Source organism: Cuculus canorus, chromosome 6 (assembly GCF_017976375.1).
Source record: "Cuculus canorus isolate bCucCan1 chromosome 6, bCucCan1.pri, whole genome shotgun sequence".
NCBI classification, from domain to species: Eukaryota; Metazoa; Chordata; class Aves; order Cuculiformes; family Cuculidae; genus Cuculus; species Cuculus canorus.
Window position 1 is genome coordinate 35001752 of NC_071406.1, and position 24766 is coordinate 35026517.

The window sequence follows — 24766 nt, forward strand, 5'->3', positions numbered from 1 at the left end:
AAGTTGATAATGAAGGAGCCAGCTAGCAGAAGTGCAGAAGTTTACTGATAAGTGGGCATTGGAATGCAGAAAGCTGGTGGCATTTGGTTCAGAAGTTTGAAAACAGCCAGAGGAGACTGAGTCTGTGCAAAGTTCAAAAAGAAAAATATTCATCCCAAGGAAGACTTCCTACGTCATCCCTAAGATCCCAGCCCACAACCACCAGGAGGCACTACGCAGGTGCAAGACTGGAGCGAACTTTCCAGAACTAATTAGAATACGAAGCAGGGAATGGTTATGAATATGTAGTAGGCACTTATACCTATGCATGTCTTTACACTATAAGTAGCCGCTTGTTAAGCTATACGGTGTGCAAGCTAGGAGAAGAACCCCCTTGCACCCCAGTGCTGGAAATAAACATACCTGCTTTATAACTCATTTTGGGTTATAGGGTTTGATTCCGCAAAACAAGACTACACGTGAGGGGGAATTTCTTCACAAACAGGCTGGTGAGGCACTGGCACAGGTTATCCAGGGAAGCTGTGGATGCCCCATCCTTGGAGGTGACCAAGCTGGATGGGGCCATGAGCAGCCTGGTCTGGTGAGAGCTGTCCCTGCTCGTGGCAGGGGTTGGAACTGGATGGGCTTTGAGGTCCCCTCCAACTCAAACCATTCTGTGATCCTATGATTCTATGAATCAGGAAAACGCCAACACTTGCCTACAGTAGACACTCAGAATCGCGCCCCGGAACGCGCTTGTCACAGCACAACTGTCCAGAAACGAACAAGTATCCCACACTCCGGTTCTCTGCAAGCAGGAGCGCCGCACCCGCTCGCGGGAAGCCCCACCTCCAGCGCGCGTCCCCGCCGAGCCGCCAACCAGCGGCAGCTCCAGCGTGCTCCTGCCGCCATGCCCGTGCCGGGCGGAAGTCGACGCGCCGCCGGGCATCACGGGGCGGGTGCGGCGGTTCCGGCAGGGAAGATGGTGGCGCCGGGGGCGCTCCGCGTGGTGCGGTGTGGCGGCAGCCCCCGCCACGGGGCCAGGGCCGTCTTCTCCAATGACTCCAAGCAAGTGGGGCCGGGGCGGCGGGCGGGGGGCGGTTCCCGGGCTCCGCTGGTGCTCCCGCGGCCTCTGCTGTGCCCGCGGGGGTCCGGCCCCTCTCCCGCGGCCGGCGCGTGACGGCTCCGCTCCCCCCGCAGGTACCTGCTCTGCGCCTCGGGCGACTTCGTGAAGATGTACAGCCTGGCCACCGAGGAGACGCTGCGGCTGCTGGGGGGCCACGGCGGCCTGGTGACGGGCGTCCAGCTCAACCCCCACAACTGCATGCAGGTGGGGTGCGGGACCGTCCCGGAGGTCTGGTGAGGGGCAGGGAGCTGGGAGCGATTACAGCGCTGTGGTGATGATATTTCCCTGAAATCTGCCTGGAGGGTTAAACGTTAGATCCTTTTTCTACAAAAAAAAAGAAAAAAGTTGTGAAGCATCATATGAGTTACACTTGTTGAGTGGAGCATCAGCAAAAAGGGAATACCAACCAAATTTCACTTTTTTTGTTATTGTTAAAGGGAAGAGAGAGGCATGTGGGAAAATCAGCAACATTGACTCTGTTTGGTGTTTGCCCCGCTCTGTCTGTAGATACAGATGCAGGTTTGACTAAGTCCCTGAGATTGCACACTGGCACTCTGCTTACCCTCAGCCTGCCTTCCCTGTTCAGGGCTCTTGGATTGTTTGGTTTATTTTTCGTGTCTGAATTTAACTGGGAACTATTTGCCAAGGTGGACTGCATCTGCATGTTATCTATGCAGGTCTGATGCCAATGTTAATAGGGGTTCACCTAACAAATATCTGTGCATACTTCAAGTGGTTAAGAACAAACAATTGCCTCTCTCACGTCCCATGAAAACATATTTCAAACTAGAATAGTAGTGTTGGATTTCTATTGTGCTGTCTTTGAAGCCAGCACAGAGCTGATCTGTGTCCTGTATTTTCGATGATTTAGCCACTCAGAATCACAGTTGCATTGATCAATCGTTTTACCTCTAAGGTGTGACTTTATGTAAAAGACTACTTTGAAACGTTTCTTTACTTTATCTACTTTTTTCCCTTCAGCTCTATTCTTCCTCTCTTGATGGCAGCATTAAGCTTTGGGACTTCATGGATGGCATTCCCATTAAGGTATGTTGAATTATTCCTGCTGAGTACATGTCAAAATTATCCTTAATCCATTGACAGTAAGATAAGAATTTCTGCAGCTGTAACTATACGTGGGCATGAGTTAAATGTGTTGTTCTCAGTTAATACAGCCTGAAAGCCATCCGTTTATGGCAGTAATGGAATGTGAAAATGGATGTGAAATTCATAGTAGTGAAGAGTCATTTCGGGGAAAAAAATGGCACATGTAGTAATGCTTTGCTACTTGCTGCAGTTCAGAGTTCAGTGTAGCTCCTGGAGAGTGTGCTGCAGTTTGTGACATGCCAATAGGAGTTGGTGTGATGCCTTGAGAACCTGGGCTGTTAACTGTCCTCTTGCTCCGTTTTCTGCAAAATAGAGGAACCTTACTGTAGGTGGGACTTCTGCTTTGTGTTAGGTGTAAGGTACTGTCAGGTTTTTCAGTAAATGTGATATTTTATCTTTTATTAGTACTGTTTTAATATTTGTATTAATCTTTGATGGAATAAACGTCTTTCTATTTGTCTTAAAATTCAGAATTTTAGTTACTGCATCAAGGTTTCTTTTAAAGCACGTGTTTTATTTATTGCAAAAACTTAGCATTATTCACTGTTGAAAGCTATGCGCACAAGTGTAGTAATTTTTTATCTCCTTTTTTTTTTTTCTCTTCAGACTTTCACTGTAGGACACAAACTTCTGGCACTGTATGCGCTTGCTAGTTCTGAGGACTCAGTGTTTGTTGTCGTTCCAAAGAGTAGTGAAAGAGGTACATATGTCTGCAGGCCTGCATTGCTTATCTTGTTTCTGTTTTCATTCTGTGACATCCATCTTTTGTAATATTTGTCTAGAAGAGTGTCTGTCTTCACTTTTGAAGCATATACTGCTTGTATCTGGTGTTGTAGATGCCATAAATCTTCAAGGAGTGCTTACCATAACATGGAGTATGCCTACGGTGCTTGAGACTGCTCTTCCTGTTGAAACAGTGTGAATGAAAATAGACTTGTTCTGTTTAACAGCATGCCAAGCTATTGTTTCCAAGAATTTTGTCTCAAGTAAATACAAATATAGCTTGACCTTACTCTTACTGTGTTCCTACAAACGTCACTTCAGAGCAAGAGCAAATATCATGCAACTCAGCTTGGTTTCTGATTATGATTGCACTGGTATCTACTATCTAGCCCTCAGTATTCAGTACTATTGTTTGAATCAAAATATATGAAACAATTACTTTTTTAAAGGTACTACAAACTTTTTCAGACTTATAAAAAATATCTGAAGGTACTACCATGTTAGTTCTAAGGTAGAAGGGGGTGTATGTAGGGGGTTATGTACACCCTCCTTTGTAAAGGGTGTACATAACCTTGTTCATAAAAGCCTTTTAATAACAGATTTTTCTTTGGTCAGATACATTCCAGCTGGTCTCAGTTAAGCTGACAAAAGCAGCAGGCCAAGATTTGGAAGCCAAGGAGTTGTCAGTGGTTTTGGACAGTGTGGATGCATCACCAAAGTGTATTGCATTTGGAAGAGCAGTACGTTCACCCTTTGGGGTTTTTCTTCTCTTGGGTGTTGGTTGGGGTTTTTTTCCCTCTCAAATGAACTGTATGCTGTTTGTGCTATATGCCATTGTATAAACAAGCACAACAGCATTGAAACAAAACTGAAGTGAAATGAATCTGTAAGACCTACACTTTCTTTTATTAAAAAAGCACACCGCCATGTATAACAGGAAAATATTTGCATAACATTAGCTTCTATGTTATCTCCAATTTTAAGTACTTCATAGTGAAACATGATTTTTGTTCCTTGCATGTGCAAGAACATAGTCTGTATGTCCTAAGTTGTTTTTCTGCTATAACAGGGTGAATATGTGGCATCAGTGAAAGAGGTTAATCTCCAAGTTTATTTTTTTAAACAGAAACAGTTGAACAGGTAAGAATGAAAATGTCAGGTATTTATTCAGTCTGATATATCATAAATATTTGTTAACTGCTGAAGGATGCATGCATTTTTTTTTATTTGTCTGCAACTCTTTGGTTTTATGCTGGAGGGGAAGTAGTCATTAGATAAGAAGCTTTACATGAGAGAAACAGTGAGATGCGCAGCAGCACTGATAGCTTATCTGTTCGTTTTCTTTCAGGTAAATGTGTAGACTGATGCTGGACTGAAACAGATGACATAGTTTGCTCAGGGCCAAAACAGGGGTGGAGGGATAAGCAGGGGTGGAAAGAGAAAGAAGGAAAAACTTTTGGCTTGATTGGAGGTGGAGAAGTAATGAAATAAATAGAAAAATAAGCCTGTCACTATTGTTGCAGAGTGCACGTAATTATAACAACTTGGGGATGTTCAACTGTAGTAGTCACAATTATTTTTATGTGCATTAGCTGATCCTTTTGAAGCTTTGAAAAAAGAAAAAATATACTCATGCAGTTAAAGTTACTTTCTTAACTCTTTAAGGTTTTCTGTAAGTGCAGTGAAGGCAAAAAGTGGAAACAATCACTTCACTTGCGTAGCATGCCATCCTAAGGAGGATTGTATTGCAACTGGCCATGCTGATGGAAAGATTCGTCTCTGGTATGCACGTTTTGATTGAACTATGTACCCCATCAACTGATGTGACCACAGGAATTATGTGAAACCTGCGCAAAGCAGTCTTAATTTGTCCTTAGCATTGCGGTTTTCAGAGGTCATGATGAGCGAAGAATGGCAAACTGTGAAGCTGCACTACTGACATTGACTTCAGGGTACAGCATCAGTTTCATGCCAAATGGGAAGACATCCCTGTTAAGCTATGCTGCACAAAATTGAACTGTGTTTTAAAAAGGTAATGCAGGAGCAGCTGAAATAGTTTAATGGAGAAATAGAGTCCTAGGGAGGGCACGTTATTGGAATTGCATGCTTAAGAACAATGCTGAGTTGCTCAGTATGTTGAAGATGCGTGGTGTGCACCAGTAAGGTGCTGAAAATCTAGCATGGTTCCTTCGTTCCCTTTGCATCTCTTGAGCATACAAGAAACTAATGTAGAAGTTAGAGGAGAGGATGGCACGCTTGATTCAATTGAATATTTCATTTTGTTTGCTCTGTTGTTGATGTTGTGCTTAAAGAACTGTTCTGTTTGTCCCTGCATAGGAGGAATTTCTACCACAGGAAAGAGTACACATTTTCCACTCTGCACTGGCATCATGATACTGTCATGGATCTAGCTTTTTCTGTGGAGGGTGAGTAAAAAAAAAAAAGTAAAAACAAAAAAAATCCCCAACAAACAAAAAAGCCGTCTCAAAGTCAAAGAGTTGCAACAGGGAGTGAAAAAATCAGTAGAGGATTGACATTGTCTACTTACTAACAAACAAATTTCTAAAATTTTAAGTGGCTCCAAGAAGGATCTGAAATAAAAATGGAAGCAATTGTTACTTTTATATATATTTTTGATTGGCTTTCGTAGTGTCAAATGTCTACCTTCTCTGGTGGGATGTAAAATCTAACCCCTCCTCTTACTTCTTTCTATCTTCACTCTCTCTGCCTTCTCCGCTTTCATCAGTAATACTGATGAGTTCTTGCCAGAATCTTATTTGCATCCAAATAAAAGAAGACAGTTTTGTCTGAGTACAAACCTAGTGGCAAAAATACAGTTAACTTTTATCTGAATTGTGTGATCTGAACGGTTCTCCTTGGGATATTTCTTATTGAAAAGTACATCTGATGGAAGGAGAGCAATTCAGCTATATGCTAACAAATAGTTGGCTCACTCAGAAAGTAATGGGATCTACTACTCTGAAAGGGTGGTTTAAATTCTAATGTAGACACAAAGTTGTGTTAATTAGTCCAAGTTCCTCTGGCAGTTAACACAGGATAAAGAGAAATATATCTATATGTGTTGCCCAGACTAGATATGAGAAATAATTTCTTTGTATATGGCAGTTTACGAATTGGTATTTTGAATTAGAACTTGGGATTTTGAGAAATTTATATTTGTCTGTCTTTGTAAACATGCATGTTGATACTTTTTTTAAGCAAAATCTGTAACTGCATTTTTATTGCTGAAAAAGGAACCAGCTTGCTAAGCGGCGGAGTTGAATCTGTTCTAGTTCTGTGGCGCAATGAGTCCGACTATCAGAAGGATTTCCTCCCTCGTTTGGGATCTGCTATTGAGTACATCTCCATGTCACCTGATGGCGCATTTTGTTGCACCTTGCATACGGACAACAGTAAGCCAAAGCATATCTTAAGTATCAATGCGAAATGGAATGCAAATCTGTGTGAGTTTTATTTTGTTAATTTCAGATGAATAAATTAGATGCTACATGAAAGTTCAAGACTGATCTGAAAGAATAGATGCTTGAAGTGATCTTTTGCTCTTTCATCAGTTCTGTGAATATGGCTGGCTGCTCTAACTTGGCTTTCCACCTTGATGTAGGGGTGTCATAAATTGAGAAAACGCACGTAAACAGTATTAAGTACAGTTGGTTAAGGTCCCTTCACCACTGTGAGATGTGGTTACATTGCAGAAACCTTTTACAAGACTTTATCTGCTTTTCCTTTCAGGAATTACAATAATCAACAGCAACCTAAGATTTTCCAAAAGTATTCAAGGGCTAATCAAAAGTAAGTGCAACCAAACTTATCTTTCACGAAAAGGGCAGAATGCGTTGCTTCTTATCCTAGGTCATTTGTCATCTTATTTCTATTTCCAGGTATGGATATCAAGACTGGTCTTGTGGTTGATCCTAGAACCAAAGCTTTGGTTTTGAATGGAGAGCCTGGCCACTTGCAGTTTTATTCTCTACAAAGTGACCAACAGCTGTTCAGTGTAAGTTGTATGGGCTTGTACCAAAACTTTAACTAACTCCAAGTAAATTAGATGTCAGAATTTATTTGCAGGCTTAGTGTGACAAACAGCAGAAAAGCCCAGCAGCTGTACAAGATGGGATTCCAAATGGCAATTTTCAGCTTTATAACAAACTTCTTTTACTTGTTAAGCATAGCTAAATGTTGACAGGTGAATAAATACTTCAAAACGGTGTACTGTTCTGTTAAATGTCAAAAATTATGTAAAATGATTGTAAAATACCTTTCTTTTTATTTCTTCTTTCCTACAGTTACTTAATTGTGGAATGTACATGCCTTAATTATGCTTTCTCCAGCTGTTTTTTTTTTATGCCATAACCCAGTCAATTCTAATCTGTGCTTACACTACATACTTTCTCTGTGGTTTTATAAATGATATCTAAATCTGTACCCATGAACTCTGAAATTTAATTTTGGTCTTGTTGTTTTGCAGTTGGATATTGTACAACGACAATACATCCATCAGGCAGGTTTAAAACAAGTTGACTTGGTAAAAGTTGCATTTAGTGCACAAGGCAAGTGGTTAGCAACAGTAGAAGAGAGAGAAGAAGTAACTGACCCTGAGTTACAGTTGAAGCTGTGGTTCTATGATGAAGAAACACAAAGGTAATGATCACAGAGGTGGCTTTCCAGGTATCAAAATCTATCCCAAGTATTACGCAGATATCTACACAGGCTTTATCTTGCAACAGCAGTTCCCAAATCAGCTAATAAAATTCTAGGGAAGTCCTTAGGGAGAGTTTACTATCCATGCTACACGCATCTGAAACAATGCACAGAGTCAAAGTAAATACAGATGGAAATAATTGCCCCGAATTTAATTTACTTACTTTAGTCAGACAGGCTGTTTTAACCATGGGACTTAAATTCACGTATTTGCTTGGTATTAAAATCATGGACTTGACAGAATGGTTCTACAGCTTGTTAGGTTTTTCCACCTCTGTCTAATCCATCATTAATTGATCAGATTTTTTTCTTCAGCTAATATATGCCTAAGGTTCATATACTTTCCCTGATTTTCGTATTTACAGACAAAAAAAACCCCTATGTTTTGACTATAAATTGTTATTTTCTTAAAGAAGAAACAAAGCAAAATAAAGCTGATCTGCATAGTAGCTCTGCGACTGATTGTCTAAGTACAGGAAAGACTGCCAGAGTCCAGGGAGAGTGGTGTTTGATTAGTGGTAATTCTTTCTTTGTGCTGGGCTGCAGTATCTTTTCCTGTATGGAAGCGGTTAGGGAAATCCAGTCTGTAAACGTGATATCATTTAGCTATGTATTATAATTATACAGAAGTTTCTTCAATTCCTCTTCTCCCTGCCCCTTCCAGAATCATCTTCAGCTGAAATCTTCCACAAGTTCTAAAGGAAATAAAAATGGCAAGCTTCTTTTTTTTCTTTTTTTCTTTTTCTTTTTCTTTTTCTTTTTTCTTTTTTTTTTTTCTTTTTCTTTGTAGCTTTAAACTGAATACTAGAATAAATACGCCCCATGAGGACCACATAACAGGCATGTGCTTTCGTGACATGGATGAATCGGAAGATGACTCTTTGCTACTGGTAACAGCTGGCAGAGATTGCGTGTTTAAAGTCTGGGTGATGGTAGAAGACACTGATCCAGAGGGTAGGTATGGTCGAAGTGTAACTTACTCTTACTTACCACCTTGTAACATGCTATAGAAATCCTTACCCTAACTTCATCCTTCCAGAACTAGGCCCTTGAGTCCCATGCATTTATGTGTTTCTGCTGTTGCATGTAGTATTGTGTTCTCCTGAGCATCCTGTTACAGTCCTGTCATAGTTTTGCACTATTATGGATTGATGTGGAGGTTTCTGAAATAGGAAAGACCCTGCCAAGCCTACTGCAGAAGGGCATAGCAGCTTTTGTTGATTGTTTAAAGGATCGTTTGTAGTAATGATTTTTCCTTGCTGAAAAAAAGGATTTTTGTCATTCCTCTGGGTAGTCTTTTCTTTTTTTGTATTATTTATTTGAGACTTCTGCTCAAGGCAGCAGGTTGCAGAAATGTGTTAGAATCGTAGAATAGTTAGGTTTGGAAGAGACCTTAAAGATCATCTAGTTCTAACCTCCGTGCCATGGGCAGGGACATCCCACTAAATCGGGCTGACCAAGGCCCCATCCAACCTGGCCTTCACACCTCCAGGGGTGGGGCAGCCACAACTTCCCTTGGCAACCTGGGCCAGTGTCTCACCACCCTCATGGTGAAGAAATTCTTCCTAATGTCTAGTCTAAATCTGCCGCCTCCAGTTTATACCCGTTCCCCCTTGTCCTGTCACTACAAGCCTTTGTGAATAGCCCCTCTCTGGCTTTCCTGTAGCCCCCTTCAGGTATGGGAGGTCAATATAAAGTTTCCTTGGAGCCTTCTTTTCTCCAGGCTGAACAACCCCAACTCTCTCAGCCTGTCCTCATAGCAGCGGTGCTCCAACCCTCTGAGCATCTTCATAGCCCTCCCCAGGACCTGTTCCAACAGCTCCATATCCTTCTTACGTTGAGGATTCCAGAACTGGACACTGTATTCCAGATGAGGTCTCATGAGAGAGGAATAGAGGGGCAGAATCACTTGCCTCGACCTGCTGGTCACGCTTCTTTTGATGCTGCCCAGGATACGGCTGCAAGCACACATTGCTGGCTCATGTTGAGCTTCTTATCAAACAGCACCCCAGTGTTATTCCATTTTAGTTCACTTAGTGTAAAATAATAGCACTTTGCCATTCTGCAGCTCCACCAATCCAGAGTTCATTTTTTGAACATCCTTCCTGTTCGATAATTGAATGTCCTGGAATGCATATTTGGGATCCACTTCCAAGATGCCTAAGAAACCAGGCTTCAGCTCTCAAAGTGCACGCTGACATTCACTTGTTTCAAACAGAACACTGAGGGACCTGTATTACTCTATATGCCTTTGGATGTGTAATACAAAAGATATCCCACTTTTTCATTTCCTTTTACTTAAATGTTATCGAGATGCCAGGCACACTTGGTGAGCTGGAACCTTCTGCCACTTGGGTGTCTTATCTTTTCATGCTCCTGAGTAGAAGTGGTAGTGGTCTTGCTGAACTGCTTGCAGTTTAGTAACGTCTTTATGATTTCACGGATGAGCAAGAACATGTTCAAATGTACTGTTGAACTACTAAGGTATCCTTTTGCCAAACTGACTTTCTTTTTTTCTGAGCTATTTACTCCTCAACAGTGGCTGTTCGTGAGAAGAAACACAAAAGCTTGTATTCATTTACTAGGATTTATGCATATATTTATTTACTAGCAACTACCTCAGTGGTATCGGAAAGAGTTTTTTCTTTTTTAATTCTATAACATTCTAAGCCTATATTATATCTTATGTGAAAGAACAGATATTTTGCTCTTGTACAGGATATGCTGGGAATGAAACCTAAGAGTCTGTTTCCTTCAACAACGTAGTTTTGTATCTCCTGACTGGCTTTATTGGAAGAGGACAAGTGTATTTGTTTTTAAAAAAATAAGTGATTGTACAGAGTTCTGTTTCATGGCATGTGTAGAAGTACAATTTAGTGCTGACTTCTGTGGTGTATTTGCTCTGAGGGGCAGGGTAGGAATGCTCAAGTAGAAAGACTCAACATGCTGCAGACCTCTGTGCAGCAAATATTAATGAACTAATTAGTTCCTGTGTAGAATACACTCTGGCATATTTTTATTTGCAGCAGATCTCTTGCTGTGCCTCTAGATGGTGCCATGCAGTTTCAAGTAGTGAATTTTCTGGCTTTTTTTCCAGGCAGTTCTTTTAATGATCAACTTGTAGCCATTAGGTAAAGGATATCTTAGCATAGGGGAAACTTATTTTTCTTTCTTTCCTCATCCTTCTGGTATATTTCAAAAGCACGTTTTGTGAATCCATTTATACTGGGAAATGTATACAATGTGGTAAGTACATCACTTTGCTTCTCTTTGTTTTATGGTTATTACCGACACTAGGAAAAGTATCTTATTGAATTGAATACATTGGCAGGTTAACCAAGAGAAGGAACCGTGCCAGTGGATCACTTTGTGGTCCTCAAACTTCATGTAAATGAACCATGAGCATTGTTGGATTCAAATGCAAGCTGTGTTCAAAATTTTAGTAATGCTCATGTTCTCACTGCATCTTTAAAAGAACAGTATGTTTCAGAAAACGAAATGTTGAATCTACTTTGTGATTTTTTTTTATCTAACATCTTGCCTATTTGAAAACTCAGTGTATTTGTCAAAGTAAACATGAATATTGTACCATGTCACTCTCAGGATTCACTGTTCGGATACAAAACTGAGGGCAAACAGAAAACTTGCTAGGTGTTTCTTGTATTAGAACAGGACAGATTCTCTTTACCCCTTAGAAACGTAAGCCTTCTGAGACAAAACTCTTTTGCTCTTGAGCCTATTTTGCAGCCCTAATACTTGAATCCGTCTTTCTTCCTGTGTAAATTTGATTTAATTGGCTTGGTTTTTTTCAATGCAGCACAGCAAAGTGTGAGCTGGAGTTGTGACTTTGTAGGCAGCTACCACAACTACCAAGCTACTAACTGCTGTTTCTCAGAAGATGGCTCTCTGCTTGCTGTTAGCTTTGAAGAAACTGTCACTGTGTGGGATTCAGTTACTTGGGATCTTAAGTGTACGTTTTGCCATCCACCTGGAAAAATAAGGTATGTTTTTCATGAGGCTAGTTCTGAATTCTCAGAACAGAAGCAATCAATTCATAGTAGCACAGACCTTGTGTATGTTCATATAAACATTGAGTTTAACAGTCAATATTACATATATAGAAAGGACTCTAAAATAGCTTTTAGGTGGCTGATAACTTATTGTTAAAAAATTATGAGATCAAGATTTGCAGTTTCATCTTCTTCATTCTTCTGACTCCTGTGCCTCCCATAGTCAAAATATGTCACTGTCCCCATTAATCTAGGGATGAATCAAAGTACAGAAAAAGTACAAATATAGGAAGTTTTGTGCTTTGTACACATACACATGTATACAAATAGAAATAATATCAGTAAACCATAAAGCCATATTGACCTTTATTATTTGCATTATAAAATGTATATCTTGATTGTTGCTAACCACTGTTGGAAAACCCATATTTGCCTGGCAGACTATCCCAGCATGCTTCATTGTGTGCTGTCACGATAAAAGACATCCTGAAGGTCTAGATACTGTTCTGTTGTGTAAGGATAATGAAGAATGGCATAGGTCGATGGTAGAGATAAACAATAGAGACAAAGAATAGGACAGCCTTAATACTGAGTTTCCTGGACTGTGCAGTTTCTGATCCAGGTAAAGTATCATTTTTCTCGTGATAATCTTGGAAAAATAGGGCAGTAGATGGCCTCACTGGTTCATCTACTTGATCTCTGCGCCTAAACAATTTCTGGAATGGGAAGATGCAACAAACCTACTGTAAAATTCTCTTTCAGTGCTGAGGTTTTTCTAACTGCTCCTCAGACTTGCTTCTTGAAGGCATTACTGCAGTAATGTTAGAGGTACTTCATATACCTAGCAAAATATTGCATGTTCACGATATTTTTAGGACTCTGACATAAAGAATCAAATTTCTCACTCCCGTGTTTTTGTGTGTATGTATGTTTGTAAGCTTTTCTTTGTGTGATCAAGCCGGTTTTATTTATGCTGGTAGTATAAGATTAGAAATTGAGAAACATGATTCTGAAACCGGTCTGCAGGAGAATTGTGGGAGGCGTGTCAGTTACATCTTCGCTATAACAATGGAGCGGACTTCTCTTAACAACTTGACGCAGTAGCAAGCTTTTCCCAGGCAGCTGCTCCTTTTGTAGCCCTTGCTGTATTAAGGAAATAAATTACTCTAGCACTATATTAAATAACTGTATTAATTGCATAACTTTGAAGGGCTAGGTCTTAATAAAGAAATTCTGCCCCTTATTAGCTTTTTTTGAAAGCATTTTATAATATTAGAAATTAAAAGGCTGTTCTATTATTATTCAACAAGCGAATGAGAAATTAAAGTGAAAACATCACACATAATTGGAGCAGCCCGTAATATTTTTTTTTTTTTACTACTTCTCTCTTCCTGCTGCTTAAAGCAATAGTAGGAGTTCCTCATATGGTGAATTTCTCCAGTCCCAAAGTGAACGCTTACTAGCATTTATGGGTTTATACTTAGAACTTATTTAAGAGCTTAAAATCACTCCTTGAAATCAGAATGTTGTAGGAACATGTAATCCTTATAGATTTATACATACTTTTATATCTTCCTGACCTATCTGGTTGTTGTATGTGAAGTTCATGCCTCTAGAGGAGAAAGCAAAAAGCAAACTTCTCCCAATTTAAATATTTGAACTAAATCTTAACTGAATGTTTCTGTGACTTGTGAATCATTATTACATAGAGAAACAAAGATGAAGTTTAAACATCATTAACTTCTTTTGACTTCTTCTGTAGGAACATCTGCTTTGGGAGACTAACATGTTCCAAGTACCTTATTGGTGCCACTGATTATGGCTTTCTGTGTTGCTGGAACCTGCTCAATTGTGCATGTAAGATCAGCTTAAACGTATGCTAGAGTGGTAACATTTAACACTTGAATTTACTATGAAACTTTAATATAAACCTAGCTTGATTCCAGATTGATCCACTACAAAATGTCCTCTGGAAATGTAATTATTTTCATGCTTCAGTCAAGAGTATCCTGTTCAGTGTGTGTGCTTTATGTGCATAGTAAATTCCAAGTTAAATGAATGGTGATATCATAACAGCTAGTATTTCCTGCATTTGTAGAAGTTGATAATATTTGTGTATTTTTATTCATCTCAAATAAATGAAGACACATGCCTGTTCTAGAGGTTAAGGCCTTGTGTGTCACTTCTGTTTGACTTTTTGTTTGGCAAAAAGTGGGATAGAACTGAATGCTGCCTTTTCATGTCTGGCTGTTGCTGTGTTTGATTTTCAGTGGAATGGAGTGCCCACCTCAACATCCTAGTTCTGCAACCCGATCCCCTTTCAGAATATATTGCTGCTGTCTCATGGCTCTCAAAAGAGTCCAGCTGTAAGTACAAAGGCTTCTTTGACAAGCAAGAGTCAGTGGAATTTAAAACTGTGAAAGCATAATTTCAGGAAAAGGCTTTTTTAGAATTGAGCCGTACGAAGACAGATCTGAGTCTGTATTTGCACCTGTGGAAACCTGAGCAGTGTCTGGCAGCAGCACTTCAGTAAAGCATGTTCCCTATCTTTTCTTCCAACAGTTAATTGGCGGTACAGAATATAGCATAGGATTATCCATGTTCCTCTGTGTGAGGGTCATGAATGCTCTTGACCCTGTCCTGTAAATGCAACAATCTGGTTGAACTGTTCAGTTACACTTTAGAGCTTTGACTATAAATTATTACTTGTCCTAGAGCTACTATTCTACAGAAACATTGTTAGAGAACAATTCAGAGAAGATACTTTAGACAGGTACCTTTGGTATTATGCAGTAAGGTTATCCAATTATAATTCCTGCAAACTAGGGCTTAAGGGCAATCCTGTCCAGCCCTTACTGGCTATTATATGTAGGGTTTTGACAGCTCTCTAGGAAGGTTGATTTAAAGAGAAGACATTCTTGTTTTGCAGTGTTTGTGTTTAAACCAAATGAGCCCCGGCCAATCTATATCCAGAGAAACCTTTGTAAAGAAAAGATCCAGCTTGCTGCCTTTGTTCCAAGAGATGAACCTGAAATGATCAGTGCAGAAAAATACCTTTGGCTAAGAAGATCCCAACTATTTTTTCTTACAGATACGCAAGTAAGAAATAGTGATTGGCAGGTGGTTCCTGGGGGAAAAAGTATTTTCCTGAGTGTGGCTTAATATAAATTCAGAATTCTGCTGTGAGAGTTTCTTTTTGTGATTCCAAGGCAGTGTAAGCCGTGCTTTATTCTTCATTAAAACTTTCAACTGCCTTTTGGTTTAAGTGCAAAGTTGAATATTTACTGATTTTCTACTCTTTATATTTTCTGCTGCATCATTCATATGAGAAACTAGGTAATTTAGGATCATTGGCTATGCTGTTTAACTTAATACAGCTTGTAGGTGGTTATTGAATGCTGATTATCTGAATGTTTCATATGGTATTCAGTTTTCCTCTTGATATGTTGATGGGTGGGCTATTGTTTTCTGAAAAAAAGTCTGTATGGAGCCTCTAGGTCCATTCCAGCTTCCTTTCAGTTTTTTTATAGACTAAAGAGGAGGAGATGTGTTTGCCCCTTCCACTTAACAGACAAAATCTTTTGAGCCAGGTGGAAGCTTCCATAGGCAAGGTATGGAAATACAGAAAGCGGGTTTCACATACTATGACTATGCTGCATCTTCTATTTTAGGAGCTAATGACGCTTAGCACAAAGTCTTTGGAAGAGAGGCTTACACCAGCAAGCAAACAGGTACCTCTTCTAGTACTTCTGACAGAGATATGCAAAGCAGTTCAAAATTCTGTTGGTTCCAGTTTGTCAGATTCCCTTCTGCCATGAAATTGCACACTAGATCCTTCGATGGAGTCATAGGCACATAGCTGAAGAAGCAATAATCTGTATTTGCTTATTTTTGGCAGTTGCTGGTTTTGTAAACATTTTTAAAATAGAAGTATTGGTAAACTACTCCCTCCTTTTCTCATTTCCCCAGAACAAAGAAATGATAGTTCTCTTAAAGGATTCATGTTACACAAATGAAGCAAAACCACTTGATGTTTAAATAAGCAATTTCCTTATTTTGATTTCTTTAATGCTTGGAACCTTGAGCGTGGCCTGAACTGCACTTTCTGGTCAGGATGAACAGTTGCCAGTTAACTGTGACTTATGAGTGAGGGAGAATTTCAAAATTACGTTGTATGTACTTCTGCGGAGTGATCATCTGGGAAATTCAATCTTTAAAATTCATGTGGAGGAAGTGTTTCATACCTACTAAACAGAATGAAATGGTAGCACTTGATTGATTTGGTTGGTTAGATATAATAGATCAAAGTGGAAGTTAGTATCTTTCTAATACAAAAAGCAATGGGAATGTGGTTTTAGGTCGTCTGTTTCTTTGGAGGGTAGGGGGATAATTCAGTACTCAGATTAAGGTGTATTGGTCTGGGAAAATGCAAGAAGGGAAGTTGCCATGTTTTGCTTCAAGTTATTTAATTATATAACTCAGCGGGTGATGTTGGGGCATAAATGATCTTTTATTCATGAGTGGAATCTGAAGACAATACTTACTTTTCCTGGCACATGTACCAGCTTCCGTATTTGGAAGTTAATTGGTACATCAACCAACTAAAATCTGGTGTCCTGGAATCCAGATCCAAATCCTGTAGACTTTTATTACCTCTGTGTAGGACCGGGATGCCAGATAGAGAATGGATACAAAGAGCCACGTGGCTCAGTTGAGTTAAATTTGAGTGTAGATTTTAGTCACCTAGGTTGATTCTGACTTTTGGTAACTCAAAATGAGATAGAGCTTAGTTTTGTGAAACTAAAATTCTACTTAAAACTTGCACCTTTTTCAAGCTGGCAGTAGAAGAAGGTCTTCTTGTGACTCCGTTTAGCTTGCTGTTCGGAAGACACAGACGTCAGCAATCACAAGAGGATCTTGGAAAACTAGCTGTCCATAATAAGCATTGGCAAGATTCACCTGCTGTCAAAGAGGTAGGAGTAATTACAGTAAGAGTACAAACAAAATCTTGACAAACAAAACTTTTCATAAAGCTTCTGTTTTATCTTTTCAGCTTTTGCACACTCCAGCACATGTTTTGCCATCTGCTTCCTTCCTCTGTCCTATATTTATTAATTCATTGCTCATCTCCAAAGAGAACAAAAGGTAAGAAAAATTTAAGAACTCTCCATAGTTATTTAAGTTATTTGTTGACAAAAGTTAGTAGAACACTTTATAGTGGCAAGATTTTTTAAAAGAATGCAATTTTGGAGAGGTACATGGTCTGACTGTTTAACCTGTTGGTTCTTTCGTTCCTGTTTTTTTTGTTGGGTTTTGGGCATAATGTCACTTTTGGTACCCAAATGTTCTTTATTATTCCAGGAATTTAATGTTTTTAGTGATATTTTTGGATAAATGTCAGATTTTCAACTTTATTTCATATTCTGATAACTTTCTGCCTAATTCTTGATTTTAGTTTCTAGATCCACCAGTTAGTCCTTAGGTTTAATCTTAAGAGTTTGTTTGGAACTCAAATTTCATTCCTCGTTGAGCTGCAAAACATGAGTGTATACTGTGAACACCATTAGCTAAGCATGTTTTATGGTGCATTCATGCCAGTTTAATGGAGTATTTAAAATGTATCGTAGCTTGCTCCTCTGAGATCAATGTCTGCCTCTACAAAGATGGATGCAGGCACAGGGCTTATGACTGTAGTCTTGTATTAGGATTAATATCTTGTCACTTGCAAGCCTTTAATTGGCTTCAGTGTATTTTTTGTACAGTCTGTTCTTTGAAGTGTTTAATGGAACTCTGCCAATCCAGAGATGACAGCATGTCATGGGTATCAGCTGCCATTCTGCATTCGCAAAGACCAGCAAGAGGATGGTTAGTGCTGCCAGGGTTTAGCCAGAAAAACACAGCAGTTTGAGCAGTGTTTGCATGTGTGTTACGTGGTTGCTATGGCAGAATATAAGCAGTTGGCCAGTATTGCTGGCTCTCTTATAGATGACATGAGTAAAAGTCTTTGCCACATCAAGAAAACACTGGCAAAAATCTTATACAAGGAATGTGTAGAAACTTGCATGTAGTTTCAGTACTGAAGAATTTGGGAGTTCAGTGGCCTGTGTAAATATTTGCAAATGTAGAGCTTGTACTTTGACACAGGCAAGTAGTATAACTGTGCACTTAAAACTGCATATAAGGGCTGTAGGACTGGGCTCTTGAAGAATGACAAGTACATATTGATGTACAGATTGAATTTATTTAATGTGAAATCATTTTATTTTCCTTTGCAGTATAATATTAATGTATTTTATGTGTTTCAGCATGTACATTTTGTCAGTCATAAATAAAGTTCGTATTTGAACGGACGATTTTTAGGAGACCAGTACTTTCTACCATGCAGGTCACTCCCACTGAGATCAGAAATACTTATATAATAGACATTTTAATTGATATTATCAGTTGCCATTTACAGTGTGGTAATTATTCCATATCATTTTTGGAAATACACTTTCTACTTCTTCAGCACAAGTTTTAACTCTTGACGTCAGAAGGCAACAGCCATTTTAAGCACCTACTATGTTTAAAAAAAAACAACACACTTTTCTTTTCCAGTAAGATTGTAGGTATTGTAGCAATTTTTAAGATAAAATGACCTTTTTCAGATTTGAGAGAGAGGAATGGCCTTCTTGAATATTGTCTCATCTGTCAGTGTGTCCAATGTTTCTAATCCTGCAAGAGTGCGAGATTGTAACTTTTTACATAATGCTGCTCTGCCTGTTCTGACATTATGTACTGTATTTGGAGAAAGAAAAATATTTTATTTAAAACAGAGGACAGCTGTTTGAAAAATGGCTAGTAATTGCGATGGCAAGAGAACTACAATGGTTTGTATGTAGCCTGAGATTAAAAAAATAAATGAAATCCAACATTTACTTAGCCACTTGCATGATAACTTACTTCTCTTCTATAGTATGTTATACTATAGTATGTGAAAGTACCCACTGATGTCTTTAATTGGGTTATTTCTAATCGTCTTCCTCTTACAGTGCTGAAGAAGTTTCTGATGAAGTGGAAATGGAAAGTGAAAACACAGAGGATGATTCAGATGAAGAAAGAGATGCTGCTGAAATGGAACAAGAAGATACAAATCCTATGGAATTATTAGGAGAGACGATATGTAAACTGTCTAAATCACAGGACAAAGAGCTACGAAAAATAAGAAAAATGGATTACAGTTGGATATCGGCTTTCTAAACAGACATATGGTGGTTTTTATATTATAAGCTGAAGCTTTGTGGATTAAATATTCTTAAAAAAAAGTCTTCAGATCTTTTGGCCATAAATTTTAGCAGCCTCTATTTCTGTAAGAAAAGAAAACTAGGGGGATGGATTAAACTTTTGAAAAGCTGGTTCTGTTCTTAGTTTATTACTGATTCTGTGGTTTTAACCTCGGGGGGGTTCCCTCTTACAAATGTACTTTAAAAGCTAGTAGAAAAATTGAGCTCATTATCTGACTTGTGATCAGTTAGCAAAGTTACAGCTAAGCTGCTGAAGATCTCCCCCACTGAGGCTGGGCTGCTGCTGCCAAAGTGACAGCTAATGGCTTAAGTTAGTAGGACTGTTTAATGCAAGACTGGGTAGGGGAAATCAGGATAGTTCTTAGTAGTGCTGTATATGGGTATCTAACAAGTCTTCTCCTCAGAAGTTCTTCTCTAGCTGTGGAGAGAGATGGCAAATGGTTTAATATGCCTGATTCTAGAATATAGATACCGAGATATTTGCTGCTGTTCATGAAGTACAGGATTCTTGGGTATAAAGTATTTACATGTATCATCAGAGCAAAATGAAACCTTCCCAAATATCAAGAAAACTATACCATATAGAAAGAGATGTCTGTTTTCCTGAGAAACAGCTTATAGTAGGCCTGTTGTGCATCAGCTATAGTTTCTATGTTCCACTTAACTGTACAACATCAAGAGTGTACAGTACCTTTGAAGTAGTACATTTGAAGGCCTAAAAGTGAATACGGTCTGTTGTGGTGCCGCAGTGTGAAGGCAAGCTGATGGAAATTGTCAAAGTCACTAAAAGCTCTGATGAAGCAACATTTTGCTAAAAATACTGAGATTTAAAATATTAGAAATGGGAATCATGTCTTCCAAGTCTTCTCAGTGAAAACTGTGCTCTCTCTATTTTGTTTTCAAGGCAGTCGCAACTCACAGGCAATGAGGGCCAAAGCTTTTTACTTTTTTGGGGGGGGAAAAAAAAAAGGCAAAATCTGTCCTTTCAAACCATGTACAAAAAAGGTTGAAATTCATCCTTGGGCATCAAGGAAAGCAGCTCAGCATGGGCTTTGCTGGAAAGTTTACTTCTCACATTTTTACCAGGAATGCCAATGTTCATTTGTAGTAAGCAGTGCTGTCTCTTGAAATTCTGGCAAGTCAACTGCTATTCTATATGAGCAGGTCACAGACTGAAAGTGAGACAGGAAGGCTGTAGCGTTACCTAGAATGTGGCACTGTTGTTTGGGGCTGCCAGGGTGAAGGTGTGAGGCGAGTCCTCAGAATGCAGTTTAAGAGGACAAATACACTTCAAAATGCCCTGCTTGTAGCCAGATCCTGCTGTAATGCATCTTTTACCTGTGCAACCCCTCACAGAGGGCGGAGTAGAGCTACACCTGCAGCCACCCATCCTACTCACCAGCAGGCTGACCCCCAATCCATACAGATCTTATGCCTGAGAAATGGAAAAGCTGTCCTTCAGCCAGGCGGGCTTGTTCCCCTGAAAGGACACGTTGTGTAAAGGTCAGAAGAAGGCTGATGCCTCGTGATCCACAGCTCCTGCACTGCTGGACAGAAACAAGGACATAATCCCTTGTTGTCACTGGTACGCAGATACACCTGGTGAGCTTTGCTTGCTGATTTTGATCTACTGAGCTTGTCTGTGTGACAGTGAGGGTGGTGCTATTAGTGAGACCACGTGAGCTTTGTGTATAATCACTAAGGGCAAGAAGCTGGCAGATAAAAACCTTATATGCATATCTACGTGCAGTAAATGAAGTTACACCTACCAAACAAACAAATATGCACACTTGATTAGGGGCAGGGTGTTCATTTCAAGCATACTGAGACCATGTACTCTGGAATACAGCAGTCAGTAGTGAACAGCCACTGTTAAAAATGTCTGCCAATAGGCCTGAATGCTGGCTAAATCCAAGTTAAAATTAGTTTAAAACTCATTGTTGCAGAAAGTGGGATATCTAGTGTACTTTTTCTGTTCTGTAAATTTACAGTCATAGAGGTGTCAAAACCTGAATGTGGAGAATATAAATACACTTCAAGAGCCATTGCTTTGCACAAAAAGCCTTACTTATAATTTGTTTTATGCAACTTGCAGTGAACTGCCCAATGACAGTGCATTGCACGCTCTTCAAAGTTCCTTCTAATCAGACACCGAGGTGAAGAATGCATAAGTGATTGTTAGTTTCAGACTAAACAGGCTAGGGTTAACATTGTTACAGAGCGGCAAAGGGTTTCTGCAGCTTCTCAAAACAGTGAAGTTACCACAGCTCTTTAGACTTTTTTACTGCTGACTGCAAGAGACAACAATATTTTCTTCTATCACAGATTATTCACATAGGAATAATATTTCTATAATTTTTAAGCAAAGTTTTTCATGTTTTGTTTTGTTGTTTATAGGCCTTGGTATGACAGAAAAGTAATATATTTTAAAACCTTCCCAAGTTTCTCAAAGTTTGCCTGGAAGTTCATCTAATTTTTATTTCTCTTTCAAATTTACTGGAAATGGAGGAAAACAGTAACAGTGTCATAACTACCACCAGGTTTCTGCTTTGTATTTTTCTCCCATTTTATAACAGCTGTTTAGGTAACTTTCTGGTTTATGTAGCTTAAAGGAAAAATCACAGCTCCCCAAATATTGTGCAATTTTTGTTTCCATTCCTCTTATCTAGAGATCTAGAACTGATCTGGCCTTTTCTGAACCTTGGACCCGGTGGATTTTTTTGCTAAATGAAAAGTTGCAACAGAACAAATACTGAAAACTTGTTAAGATTGTAATGGACAAATGACAGGGTTTTGAAAACTCTGAGGTTTTGAAAAATAGAAAGTACAGTAAAAACAAAAATTAGTAAACAGATCATACGCACAGCCCCTCATATACACACACACCTAACATTTGCTGCCCAAGGAGAGACACACTGAAAGGTTTTTTCCACTTTTCTTAAAGAACATTTGATTCCAGCTCTGTGGGGGAAAAAAAGCACAAGTTGAGTAGAGAGATGTATATGTGTGTTGTTTCAAAAGTGCTGACTGCATCGCAGCCTGGTATTGTGTTCTTGTGTCAGCAATACTGAAGGGCAGCTTTAAAAGTTAAGAAGGAGCTCTCGATATTTGTTAGTGTCGGGGGTTTTAAACTTCACACTTCTTGTGAAAGTCAAGTGCTCTACTGGAGAGCAACCAGGTATGAAAGAATTGCCATACAATTCAGCATCTAGATGCAATTTAGTTTAGAGTTCAGGCAGTAGAGGAGTGTGTTAGGAATCTTCATCAAGAAAAGATACAGTTGTTGGGGTTCTATTTTCTTACCTTTTTCTTTAACTAATTTTGTTTTGCTTTGCACATGAGATTGAATGTTCTGGGATAACAAAGAGATTGTTCACTTTGTAGTTTTGTGCGTATTTTTTTTCTGTTGAAGTAGGAAATATATTTCTGTTTAAGAGTTTTACTACATTTAGTAGGCACATTCTGACCAGCCTTTGAAAAGTGTCTTCTGGAAGATACTGCAGTTATAACAATGAAGAATTCAGAGGGAGGGCTCTCATCTGTCTTTGCCTGCTTTGGAATGCTTTATTTTTAAAACAGTTATTTTAATTTTTTTTAATCTTGTCTATCTCAGTGGAAATGAAAGTTCTCCATATTTAGTGCATTGCCCTAAATAAAATCTTAATTTGATTTTTTTTGCTTCTAAAGGCTTCTTTTTGAGGATTTTACTATTCTTTTTCAGAAAGATTTGACATAAAAACACAGAGAAAGCGTTTCAACTTAGTGTCATAATTTCAGTGGCACAATAAATACAACAGGCACAATAAATACAAATACCTCGGCAACATGTAGAGCTCAGTGTTAAATGACTTTGGGATGCCGTATGCATCACCACAGGACAGTGACTGCCATTGAAGCAGCCACCAGTTATTTGGGCTGAGGGACAGACCATGCAACAGGAGAATTGCTAACTTCCAAAATCTTCCACTCAAGACAAGCAGTCAGATAAACATGAAGACCTGAAACATCAGCAGCTATTGAATGCATTATAAAGTATAAATAGATAGACAATCAGTTATGACATACATCACAGCAGTGGGATTTGACATAGATGCTGCTTCCCTGTGACACGACTCTGGTGTTGCTAAAAATGCAGAGGAGAGGTGACCAGTAATTTTAACCCACTGGTTCCAGTCAAGCTTAGTTCCACAGAGACTGAAAATCACTGCTGTGCACTGGCATGTTGTGGCCCCTGACTCGTTAGCGTAACAGTGAACAGCAGCATCAAAACATGTCCTGGTCCTTTGTGAGCAGACTTGGCAGGAAAGCTGCCATAAAGGCTAGTATTACTAAACAGTGATGGCTGTATTTTTTCAGTTGTTCAAGAATGGGCATGGGGAAGAAGAACTCCAAATACTGCAGTGTATTTTAGCATCACCTGGATTTTGTATTTCACATGTATTTCTGCCTAGCAACCATTTGGCTGTCTGACCTTTGAGAAGCCTCTTCCAGATATGTCAATCTGCCAACTTCCCAGCTGCAATGAGCTTTTTAAAGAGTGCAGTAACAGCCAGAATTTGAATCAACAAAGAATGGGACAGGCATAAACCTCAACAACTTGAAATATAACTTGAGGGACTCCAACAGACCTTCTAGTCCACCCTCCTGCCCTGAAGCAGAGTAACTGAGGTACACTTATCCCTGCCAGATATTTGTCTACTTTTGCAAAACTCTGATAAAAATCATCCTATGATCTATGTAATCTGTTCAATGCTCACCTATTCTGACAACCACTATTTTTTCCTAATAAAAGTAATCTTTCTTTCCTGCAAAACTTCTATTCTGTTCTTCCATATTTGTTGTGCATTTCTATCATAATAATCTCTAGAAATAAATGAAAGCATGCTATCCTGCTTCCTTCAAACAAAAAAATCATCTCCTTTAATGTCTCATTTCCGCTTTTCTCTGGGCCCTTAGAAGCATCAGAATTATCCTCCAGAGGTCTTTTGGGCTAATTACTTATAGATCAAATATTGTTCTGACTAATTTATTATCATTTCAATGACAAATTTTGCCAGGGTCATTTAATACTGATAAATGTCTCTGGATATTCCTAAAGCCTGTTATTTCTGTGTTCTGGCTTGTATACCTTGTTGATTATGTTTAGTGTCTGCTGCAGTCCTTTCTTGGTGATGGCAGGAGCAAAGACAGCAATTTAAACCTCGGCCAACACCACAGCTTTACCCAGCAAAAAACACTTCAGCCATTGAATCTCTGCAGGGCACCATTCTCTGTGGATACCATGGTTCACATCAAACGGTGCAAGCATTAGTTTTGGCCTCTGCACAGCATTTCTCTGGGGAGTTCAGTAGAATGATAAAATTAAGTAAACTGGAATTTAGCCAGGGCAAAAGGGTTACTCATCTCTGAGGTTGCAAAAGATATTTAAATAATCCTGAAGAGTTCAGGATTTTAACTACTTTACTAGCTTAGTACATAAAAAGGAAAACTTGTCACAACAGAGTATTTTAAGAAGAAATGATTATCAGATAGCAGAAATCGCAAATGAAATTTGTGTTACTATAAAGAAACTCAGCATGAAATCCTGACTCTTCAGAAATCATTGACAAAGCACTCTTTGACTTTATAGTCCAGGGTCACAGAGACATAAACTAACAACAAGACAAAGTCCTAAATCTTAAAATGCTGCTTTGAACAGTACTCTGAGTAGCACATCTGGTTTGAAAATAGTGTAGTCCAAGCTGCTTATAAAGAACTTCTCAATATTGTTCATAATGTACCAAATGAAGCCCTTTAGGTAAATAACATAATGTGGCTGT

The 24766-nt window shown here is 39.1% G+C and overlaps 1 protein-coding gene across 2 annotated transcripts; it reads left to right on the top strand.

Moving 5' to 3' along the window:
- The first annotated feature begins 857 nt into the window (after positions 1–857).
- On the top strand, positions 858–23698 carry WDR75 (WD repeat domain 75). Of its 2 annotated transcripts, XM_054069702.1 has the most exons (21): positions 858–1047; positions 1180–1309; positions 2087–2152; positions 2819–2912; positions 3551–3675; positions 4005–4075; positions 4601–4717; positions 5273–5361; positions 6190–6348; positions 6686–6745; positions 6835–6950; positions 7422–7594; positions 8445–8608; positions 11472–11655; positions 13427–13521; positions 13935–14030; positions 14594–14763; positions 15336–15395; positions 16500–16637; positions 16718–16809; positions 18696–23698. In XM_054069702.1, the coding sequence occupies exons 1-21, from the start codon at positions 890–892 to the stop codon at positions 18901–18903; spliced, it is 2565 nt and encodes an 854-aa protein (XP_053925677.1). In that variant the 5' UTR covers positions 858–889; the 3' UTR covers positions 18904–23698. The 2 variants fall into 2 exon arrangements, with proteins under 2 accessions (XP_053925677.1, XP_053925678.1); XM_054069703.1 differs by lacking the exons at positions 15336–15395; positions 16500–16637; positions 16718–16809; positions 18696–23698 and adding an exon at positions 15184–15320.
- Positions 23699–24766: the final 1068 nt, after the last annotated feature.

What these genes read in the sequence shown, in the direction of transcription:
- WDR75 (XM_054069702.1), top strand. Translation starts at nt 890, where the DNA reads ATGCCCGTGCCGGGCGGAAGTCGACGCGCCGCCGGGCATCACGGGGCG. An exon ending in CACCTTGCATACGGACAACA is followed by an intron (nt 6,349 to 6,685) that starts GTAAGCCAAAGC and finishes TTTTCCTTTCAG; the next exon opens with GAATTACAATAATCAACAGC. An exon ending in GCTCTCAAAAGAGTCCAGCT is followed by an intron (nt 14,031 to 14,593) that starts GTAAGTACAAAG and finishes CTTGTTTTGCAG; the next exon opens with TGTTTGTGTTTAAACCAAAT.